Source organism: Pyxicephalus adspersus, chromosome 11 (genome assembly GCF_032062135.1).
Source record: "Pyxicephalus adspersus chromosome 11, UCB_Pads_2.0, whole genome shotgun sequence".
NCBI classification, from domain to species: domain Eukaryota; kingdom Metazoa; phylum Chordata; class Amphibia; order Anura; family Pyxicephalidae; genus Pyxicephalus; species Pyxicephalus adspersus.
In genome coordinates this window covers 336,104-347,476 of record NC_092868.1, presented here as the reverse complement: position 1 = coordinate 347,476, position 11,373 = coordinate 336,104, and the positions used below count along the sequence as shown (strand labels likewise).

Here is an 11,373-nt window from a genome sequence, read left to right as displayed (position 1 = left end):
GATATAGTCCATCACCTGCTCCTACCATGATATAGTCCACCACCTGCTCCTACCATGATATAGTCCATCACCTGCTCCTACCATGATATAGTCCAGCACCTGCTCCTACCATGATATAGTCCATCACCTGCTCCTACCATGATATACTCCATCACCTGCTGCTACCATGATATAGTCCATCACCTGCTCTAACTCTGATATAGTCCATCAGCTGCTCCTACCATGATCTAGTCCATCACCTGCTCCTACCATGATATAGTCCATCAACTGCTCCTACCGCGATATAGTCCATCAGCTGCTCCTAATTTCTCAGGAGGTAGATCAGGGCACAGATCAGAGTGTTTCTGTGCACAGAGGGAAAAGTTGTGTTTCTATCGGTATATTTCAATGCAGATGGAATGCTACATAACATTGATCTAATTTCCCATTGTGATGTTGGCAGATCTTAGTAACCAATTTCACCCAGAACATACTGCATGACTGCCAGTTCACAGGCAGATTGTTGATGGTGACAAAATCAATAAATATATAAATTACAGATGCAAACCCACACACAAACACCAACACTTTCCTCACTTGGAAGAAAGTCAACTTGTAAAGAAGTTTAATTGTGTTGAAAGAGAAGGCCACACCAATCTTCCTTCCGAGCCGCCATCTTTCCGCAATAATCCGAGGGACATAGGCCATTAGCATATGCTGGTCAAGAAAACAGGATATACAGCTAATGTGCGAAGGTTTTCTGTGGTATTGTTCAGGAAATTTCCACTAATGTTTTAAGGAAATTTCATAAAACAAACCCTTCCCATCAGGCAATAAACTGTGCCAGGAACACAGTGCTCAGCCACAGAGCTCATCAAGAAATGACTATCTGAAACCCAAGCGGTACCTCTAATCACTGCTATGCACTAAAAGTATCTGTATGGTGTACTATGTATGTCCCAAAATACATACATACATATTACATACAAACACACATATGTACACACATACATGGGGGTCTGCAATGGCAGCCTTCTTTTTTATCTCAGGAAGGATTCATTTTGGTTGGTTAGAGTTGGTGCAATTAGTGGAAGTGGAATTGATTAGAATTAGTGCCATTATTAGGACTGTGTGGTATTCACATGGAAATAAACATTTTCTGGTCATTGCTGTCTGCTCACCGGGGGAATTGCTGTCAGCTGTATAAATACAGTAAGATGATGTGCAGACATTCCTCACAATAATCCATCTATGTGAAAGCCACCAGCTTTTAGGGCCCATTTTGCAATGCACGGTAATGTACAGTGTATTGCAATGTAAGTGTATTGTGCCAGCATTTATTTTTAATTGTACCCCATGCCCTTAGCAGTGAAGTTCAATGCACAGCCAAACAACCTTTAGGTCTATGGCAGAACTACAAGACCCAACAAACCCCTCATACAAATACTGATAGGAAAGCACGAGAGCTGCAGGTTATCTGAAGGTGACGTTTCAAAAAAATTTCATGTGATTGGCAGATAAGGGTTAAGGTAGGAAATCCTGAATTGTAGCATGGCACAGCCAATGACAGGAATGGGAATTAGAGGAGATATAAGGAACAACAAACAATGTCACAAATATTTGTCCGTAAAACAAGCCATGGAAAGATTGATATGAAAGGAAATCAATCAGCAAAGAGATCTCCTTACAATGAGCAAATATGAGACAGCACAGCTCCTGGCTATGTGTGGCCAGCAGAGACGTCTGCATTAGCGGCAGCTATCAATGTAATTCTATGTTTCTGCTAGCACAGAATAATCATAATAATTCACATTGCTCCCGTGACTTCTTCATGTGATGTAAACAGGATATGAAACAAAGAATAAAACCACTTAGCTGCAGAATAAACAAGCAATGCGCGACGGACTAACCAGAGACTTCTCTGTGATGAAGCACCAACCCCCCCCCCCCCCCCATGGTGCGTCCCATTATTAGAAGTAATGTCTCATAATGTCCATTACTCCCAAACCTGTGATAGAAGCAATGATCTGCCATGGTCACCAGTTGGCAAATGGTAAAATACGGAACGGTCATTGGTAATTTTATACCAACCTAAGAGAAAGACCTAAATGTAAACCCGCCAGAGCTCCCAGCCCTTCTCTACTCTAACAAAAACTACATTTGTCATGTCTGGAGTTCTACTTTATACGTTAGATCCAAATAGGAAATGTAATTTATGGTGAGATGAGTTCTGATGATTGTCAGATGAGTGCAATCCTTCTATTGCCATGGTCAGGGTGATTTATCCATACATAAGTCGGTACAATTTCCCCCAATCTACATCTGGTGGTCAATCTATAGAGCAGCATGTGATGTACATAGATTGGCTGCGTTTTTAGTGGCCCCCCACCCCCGTACAATCTTTCTGTCAATGTGTAGCACTGTTACTGACATGTTGTGATCCACGGACTAATTTTGGCTGTCTGAGAACACATCCTTTGTAGATAAGAATATAAATAGCTGAGGAATTCACTCCAATCTCACTGGTACATGTAAAGGGATTGTGGGGATCTTGTCTTTTTTAGGAGAGGTGTGAGGCTTGTCAGGAGTAGACATGTGCCGGGCACCCGGAGTCATGTGCTTGTAGTAGATAAGATTTATTGTGCAGGTGAAAGGTCACCAGTGACCCCCTGACACAAGCACAGGATTTGTACATAGTCTTAGATGACATGCTAAGCTGACGTGATACATATATATATACAGAAACATAATCACACTAATATAAATATGTGTATATACATATATCTAGATATATATCTGTCTTGTATAGATAGATAGAGTAGACAGTAGATAGATAGATGGATACACATGGACACAGTGAAGCACCTGCAAAGAATGTTCGTTTATCGCGCATGCTCAGAACATGCACAATCACTGAGCGACCGTACACACAACGGATTACAAACGATCATTGATCAATTAGATCTGACAGGACAGGCGTTCATTTCCAGCGACAATCCTCGTTCGTCGGCGTCATCGGTCAGTCGTTGTGCACTTTTTTTGTTAACGATTCTTGGACGATCGGTTGTTAGTCGTTCATTTATTGTGTACGCAGCTTAAGAAATAAATTAATTTTATAACAATTAGAATGCCCCCCATTGAAAGTCATGAATTTTGGGGAATCGTCAGGAAAATGCTTTATATTCTGCTGAAAATGATCTGTACAATACATGTGGCGGGCATCATATCTGTATCAGGCTTTGTAAAATCTCACCGTGTCACTGCTGCAAAATAAAGAGGAGACAACACTGAGCTGCGTCCGGTGCTGGTTGGGTCAAAGGGCAGTCTGAGGCCACACACAGAGGTCCAAAAATAGCAATATGGCACCCTATTAACATCAATCTGTCTGCTGCAGAAATCAATTATAATTTGCACTCACAGTCTCCTCTTAGCCCCAGTTACCTGCGGATCCCGTCAGTCAAATCCATCCCATGCAGCATACGGCTATGGAGTGACAACAATGCTGCAGTGCTCCTGAATTCGCAGAAGAGTTGTCACTATCATGTAGGCTGGGCACATGCCGTCAGTACGTGGGCACACTTATTCCTGCAGTGTCTTGGAGGGGAGCATGTGAGCCAAAAATGGAGAATTTATTTAGGAAAAATAAAGTTTTTGTTTACAGGGTCTGAGCATGACATAATACCTGAATTTGGTCTCATACGGGAGTCTTTAGCTTTTGGTTCCATCTACATTTCTTGGGATAAGCTCCCGATATTCTGCAGAAGCACTGTATTTGTTTTATGTGATTGGATTATCTCTCTGGCAGATGATTTACTGAAAGATTGTCACAAGATCTTATGTCTATGGGTAGTAGAAGTCCAATGATGACATCCAATGCTCGGTATGTAGATCGCATTGCTGTAGAGCCGACTCACAGGTTTCCGGTAGATTTCATCAGCTGAGGGGTGCGTCCTGCAATTAAACCTTCCTGCACCTGGAAGACAAATATGGCAGGAACAAAGTCTTGTGACTTGTAGGTGTGTTGTGATGACATGGGTGTCACAGGTGATGGATCACTTTCCATGTAAGGTGACAGTGCTGCATTGTTTGGGAAGTCAGGCCTCCTGCCCACAGATTGTTATTACTAGCAGCATTCTGAGACTTCCTTTTCTGGGTCATTGGAGAAAGAGAGCAGGGAGGGCTGATCAGAACCAAAGTGATCACTGCCGCCTGTACACAGGAAGTCTTGTTATCAGACCTGGGTCCTTGTATACAAATAATATAAATATTCTAATAGAGGCCTCCGCAGTGACATTCTGATTCTGCTCGGCACAGCACCTCAGACATGTGAAGCCTGGCTTGTCACATCAGGATACTGGCTGAAATATCATTATAAAGACTTGTCATAGACAAACACAAAGTCCTCTGACATGAATACATGCTTGCAGTAAATGTGCTCCATGCCGGAATCATATCTATTGATGGATCAATGTATGTGTGACTGTGCATCATATCAGCTACATAAATCCCATTCATCTGTCTATTGGAGCGCCTCGGGGGTCCTGAACCCCAAGTACTCTGTATGCTAAGCGTGACCTGTCAGTTCTTCTCCTCCTGGATCTTATTATTGGTTAGGGAGGTCAGGTAAGACGCAGGAGGTGGGGGTGCTTCAGCCAATATCAGGGGGTATGGAGGCACCTGTGGGAGCCTAATTCACCAACACAGCTAATTATAAACATGATGAAATCATTAAATTACACACAGTAAGCCCACCTGTTGGCCGATCACATTTTCTATAATGGCTGTATGGTAAATTGTAGGGTAGGGGTGCAGCTTGATGTATGGACAGAATATAGTGAACAGAAGTCATCATGTATCAGCAAATTCTCACAAAGAATAAAATGGGGACGTCACACAGGTTCCCTTCTCCGGCACAATGTAGGCTTTCAGGTTCTACTATCTATAACAAACATGAGTAAAGAATAAGTATATGAACTGATCTAAATTTCATGGCAGCCTCACCGTACAATGCTGATCGAGGGTGAAAGTTGTACAAAGTCCAAAGTAATAATTCCAATTTACTACACACCTTAATACCCCACTGCCCAGCTGCATAGGAAAGGAAGCTACCTCAGCTATCCCCACACACATGCAGCTTTATATTGGAGATATATCAATGGGCTCCCCATGTTACAGGACACAGAAGCTTAGACTTTGGGGTGAAACATTTGTTGGAGAATGAAATTCCCCTGTCAGGAATCACAGCATATAATAAAACATATGTAGGAAGATAGACACATAACATCAGGAATGGCGCCATGGAATGGTCAGACCTGCTACATCTTGCTTGGTCTTGGAATGTGGCCGCGTCTCTGCAGATTAGGGAAAACACGAGGGGATCAGCTAGGGTTAGACCAAACTTTATATACAAGTCCAATCCTGAGCAATAAGAAAGCTTTGCCCCTTTTAAAGAAGAGACATGAAATGTCATTTTATAATTACCCCCAGTATTATCCTGATTAAGCCACAAATGGAAGGTACGTGACTATCAGTGCTCGGCAAGCAGGCAGATGCATGTTCCGGGAGGGGGGTCGGCAGATATACAATGGTCTGGGGAGATTTACCAAGGCATCATCCAGGCCTGTGGATACAGGAGCAGGGAACGTCGATAAAGCCTTTTATTCCTTGATATTTACATGAGATAATTACAAACTATAACGTTAAGGAATGAAGGTGGCACGGATTTCAATGTGCAGAGAAAATAATGTGCAATTCAGAGTTCTGTTTGTCAGCGATCTGTCATTGGGACGCTGTGAGAATCTGCGATTGCATACGTTGAAAGTAACTGTTTCATTTTTCACCCAAGAATCCAGCTGACTAATATGATTGCTGATTGAACCATTGGGTTTATTTACTAAAGAAATATAAGTTGTCCACTTTGCAAAGTAAATAATCTCCTTACATATTTTTCTTAGTAAATAAGATGAAGCTCTGATGTCTATAACCATCCAATCAAATGCAAGAGAATTCCTGGTCTTTTAGATTTCCTTGCATGTGACTAAGTATTCATTGCAGAGTGAATTGTCATGACATTCTTCAAGCTAAGAGAGTTGTCCATTTCAAAGTAATAATTCACCTTATTAAGTTTCTTTAGTAAATCTGCCCCATTGCAGCAATAAGTATGGAGAAGCCAGGATTGTGTTCACCCCATTCAGTGAATTAGCTGCCTATACTTCCCTCTATATTACTGTTTGATATCTTTACATCTAGAGGTTGTATTAATATTTTACATACAATATATGGTATAAAGGTGCAGGCATTAGAGGATAAGATACTAAAATATCAATAAATAGGAGAAATAGTGTAACAAAGTCTATAACCTCTTGGTTGGTATTGATGTGTGTTGTATGGAGCATCACTCAATAAATGAAAAGATGACAATACAGAGCCCCCCTGCACCTAAACGGTCACCAGACAGAAATACTTGGCTAACCAGTATTAGAATTAGGTATTTAGTCATTTTGTTTCTTCATTGCACAGATCAGGTCCATCCATACCGCTGTGTAAATTCAGCTTTGTGACATACATGTAGCAGCATGCTGTATCTTCAGCTGAGGAGTCCATATTGTGTCAGGATGAATCACCTCCCCAGAGACATGACGTGTGGTCTGTCCTCCATTGCTGGTACCTGCTGCCAGTCACATACACACTCTCATCCTCCATCACTGACAATTAACTCCTGACACACCAAGCAAGGTATACAAGTGGACGCCACTCAATCATTTCGTCCCCTGATGCTGAGACTCTGGAGTTTGTATTGTATGCATACGGGAAGACACAGGCGGCGGCCTGACTTGTAGTATCTGTGCACATAGCAATATATAAGATGTGTATTTTAGCTCTTTAGACTGTAAGCTGTTGTGTACAGCCCTCACTACTATCTGCATGGGATTTGGGCTGCTAGCGTTCACCACTGAATAACATATTATATATATGCTTATAAAGTAATGGGGTGATTTACTGAGGAATAGTATACATGCATAGATTATCTTTTCTAATAAAGAAAAACAATTGAATCTGATTTCCATTCAGATTGATCAATTGAGTGCAAAGCTATCAGTGGATCTTTTTGTGCTTCCTAGCCATAAAAGAAATGAGGCCGTCCACTGAACAGACTCTACAATTCTCTTAGCTTAGTGATTGTGGTGAAAATTCACTTTGTAATGAAAGCTCAATAACATGGACGTGATTGGATGGCTGGAGTCTGCAGACTTCACCTAATACACTAAGTTAAGTGCTCATTCTTTTGCAGACTAATACCGACCTTTGCTAAGTGAACAGAGCCAATGCCTGAACTCTTTTAAGCCTAATACACACAAATAGGTCTGCTGCCAATTTTGTGGATGACCGACCCATCTGACATGGCACAAGTCTGACACTTTATGTAATTAGTGAATTGCTGCGTCTCGGAGAGCTTTTTCCTGGTTACAAATTGTCTGTATAATCTTGGTGCCAGGTAAAGAGTACGATATGTGGGGTGTAAATAGGAGATTATTAGGATTTATTTAGCATGGTTGTAACTGGTCCATAAACACCACACACAAATTATAGATGGCTGGAAATTCATCTTTACCTGCACGGTATTGTGTATGAAAGACGACATCTCCTTCCTACCCACAATACCATTCTTCCCGTCTTTCACTGGATTCTGTGTCAGAAGGCGACTACTTCCACCGACACCAGGCTGGGTGTGGGAGGCAATAATATGAATAATAAATGAATGAGTAAATCATGGATACATTGAATAATGTTCATGTTTGGATTGCAGAGGGCTCATCCTGTGTGTCTGTATCATTACTGCACATTGTACTATGAGGAACATCCCTGTGTTTAATGTGTTTGAAATAACAGCTTGGAAACAGATTGCTGATAGACTGACAACCTTCTGAATTCATAGACAAAAAACAGATTTTGGTGGCCCTGGTTTATAAGTTCAGAATTAATTTTCTCCAGAGTTCATATAGACACAGAGGTAAATGAGAGTTTGCATTGAAATGATTTACTGTTGGTTTACAATATTCTGGATTCAGGTTTCGAAGTTTATTGTGTAAAATTGTCACAGCTACCTCCATGTTGTCTGTAGTTGGGGATGGCATGACATTTATGTGACGATTTGGCGCGGTGGTGGTGACAATAAGAAGTATTTCAGGCGGTCTGACAGCAATTAACTTACCTGATTGTCAGATAAACACAAAGATAATAGGATTGTAATGTAGTTATTTACCAATATATGACACTGAAAGGCAATGGTGTGCAATACGTGGAAGTGTGATCTTAAGACATTGGGTAATATGATAATATTATTATTAATATTAATATTATTAATACAGGAATTATTATTATTATGATAATACAGGAATTATTATTAATATGATAATACAGGAATTGTACCGTGTAAGTGTGCCCAAACACTTCTAAAAGATTCCGATATAGTTCCTCATCACATAGCGCTCCAGACATTTGTGCTGCACTGAATTCTGACTTTTTCTATGTGAATCCCCCGGCCCAGCGCACATTCCAAGCACAATGTGTATAGAGAATGCAGCAACCCACAGGAAAGAAAGGGGCTGACCTGTGACATCACCAACAAAGACAGCCAATAGCAGATGATTTCTTGGCTCACACCCCTTCTAGTATAAAAGTGTGAGCCGGCAGCAGCTCCGACATACAGAGGATATAGCTTGGATACAAAGTATCGGGATTACTGACATCACATTGACACTTTATTGGATCATAACAGAAAGAGGATAACATGGAGTCTGAGAGCAAGGTAAGGGTTACCGGGTTCATTGGTAGATCAGCCTTGTCTTATCACAATCTATGATGAACAATGCCTTCTGTCTATCCTATCTGGGATGTGATATGGTTTAGGACCCCAGGAAGGGGTCCCAGTGAATGCTATAAGGGTTCCTTTAGGTGACCTCTTGTTGTTGGATGTATATAGCACATATCACGGTGACCTGTATCCCCAGAACCGCAGCTGTGGGATTGCTGGGCCCTTGGAAGTGTCAGGAGGGTGTAGTCCTTTCTGTGGGTTACTGGAAGTCCTTTGATGTTTGGCTTCTGGCTGTGAATTGGGTGAACCCATTATGTTTGGTGTGAGTATGTGATGGAGGGGGCAGGGATCATTGTATATGGTGGGGGAGGTTATAAGGACAATGCTGTACTTTCCTGTCTGTGCTGTGACTGGGGGGGGGGGATACAGCTGGAAAAGTAGTTGGAACTATTTATAAAAGGTAGCTGGGTTAATATTAGAAACTCAGGAGTTATCTATCAGACAGACATAGCATTGTGTGTTATCCATGAGATGGCCGGTGTGAACGTATTTTCTGAATTCGGTGTCAATGATAAATGTATAATTTTGGGATCGGTGCTGCCTATACAGGGGGGTAACTATCTTAGAACTGCCCTCACGTCTCTAATCACCAATGCCACTATCATAATATGGCTGGCATAGAAAGGGGCACATGGCTGGTGGTAATTACTAAAATACAATGTAACCCCATAGATTCTTACATCTCCCCACAAGAAGGATGTGTGACCTTTCCCCTAATGTTCTGGAGAAAGAAGCTCCCAAGGCCAGGAATGCTCGCTGTGCTTTTTATCCACAAATGTCAGAAAGTCTTCATCCCAATATGAAGGACACAACTTCTTCCTCAGACAAGCCAGCGAGGACACGATATCAATATTTTACTACATCAGTGACCCCAGGAGAGAGGTCAGAGAGATCTGCAGGGCACATTGTGGAGTCCGGTTTATTTTCTGATATCAGATGCCGACCCTACACAATCCTGCGAGCTGTACAAAGATGTCCCAGGAACCTAGCAATGCCAAACCGAGGAGTAACATAGCAATCAGGAAGGGGTTCCCCGGTGGTACAAAGGTCTGGCCCTATGTAATGGTCACTCCGGGTCCGCCAGAACTCTGAGCCAGTAGATCAGCAGGCAATGAACAGACAGCACCGGACATTATTTGGGAATCCATGATGGCAGCAGACATAACACTGCACATTATAAAATGTATTACATTCATAGTTTGTGCAGAAATAGATTCATCTGAACATATAAACAAAGGCAGCATAAAAGCAGACTGCTATAAAATAGGGGTGATGCTGTATTATCCAAAGTAAACCCAAATACATATTCATGTAAAGCAGCAGATACAATGGGGAACTCTCCTCAGGGTGTTTTATGGTTACCACCTTTGATATGATGCAATCGGTGGGGCTGAAGACACCACGTGCCCAAGCATCCGTTGTCATGTCTGCCGTACAATGATGGCGGAAAGCGTGCTTTTACGGAGAAGAACGTAGATGCGCATAGACTTCTTCTTACGGGGCCCTGAAAAGAGAGGACAGCTCTGTGACGCACGGAGTTTTGTAGGGGAAAGGTGAATGGTAATCATATACCGAGAAGGTGTGACTACCATTCAGCTCTCCTATTGGCTGCTGGAGACGAGCCCTCCTGAAATGTTACCAAACTTCACAAAATGATTTCATCATAAAGAGAGGAAATGATTCCTGGAGGAGAGATGAGAAACATATGAATAGAAAGCCCTCCCGAGCCCTGATTAATATATTCTTTATATTGCTGTGGTGCCTTCCTAGCCCTGAGGTTTATATATAAATGCAGGATTTATATTTTATGGGGATTGGCATACAGAAAACACCCCACTCTATAAATCATGATACACAGAACACACTGCACCTTGTGTATGAACCCTACAGACCCCCGGGTATATAGACTCCCCGGTATACAGACCCCCGAGTATACAGACTCCCCGGTATACAGACTCCCCGGTATTACAGACCCCCGGGTATACAGACTTCCGGGTATACAGACCCCCGGGTATACAGACTCCCCGGTATACAGACCCCCGGGTATACAGACTCCCTGGTATACAGACTTCCAGGTATACAGACTTCCCGGTATACAGACCCCCCCGGTATATAGGCTCCCCAGTATACAGACTCCCCGATATACAGACTTCTGGGTACACAGACTCCCCGGTATACAGACCCCACGGTATACAGACTCCCCGGTACACACACTACCCGGTATACAGACTCCCGGGTATACAGACCCCCCAGTATACAGACTCCCCGGTATATAGACTCCCCGGTATATATTCTCCCCGGTATACAGACTCCCGGGTATACAGACTCCCCGGTATACAGACCCCCCAGTATACAGGCTCCCCGGTATATAGACTCCCCGGTATATAGACTCCCCAGTATATAGTCTCCCCGGTATACAGACTACCCGTTATACAGACTCCCGGGTATACAGACTCCCGGGTATACAGACTCCCCGGTATACAGACTACCCGGTATATAGGCTCCCCGGTATACAGACT

At 42.5% G+C, this 11,373-nt stretch overlaps 1 protein-coding gene across 2 annotated transcripts in view; it reads left to right on the top strand.

The window, feature by feature from the left end:
• SLC2A1 (solute carrier family 2 member 1) overlaps positions 1–11,373 on the top strand; it is a 45,890-nt gene that overhangs the window by 24,074 nt on the left and 10,443 nt on the right. Inside the window, exon 1 of one of the 2 annotated variants that reach the window (XM_072427326.1) lies at positions 8,650–8,788. The exons of the other annotated variant lie outside the window; for it this stretch is intronic. Within the exon in view, the coding sequence (XP_072283427.1) occupies positions 8,771–8,788 (18 nt within the window). The 5' untranslated portion in view covers positions 8,650–8,770. Of the gene's footprint in view, positions 1–8,649; positions 8,789–11,373 lie in introns of those variants that run through there. 2 annotated transcript variants of the gene reach the window in all.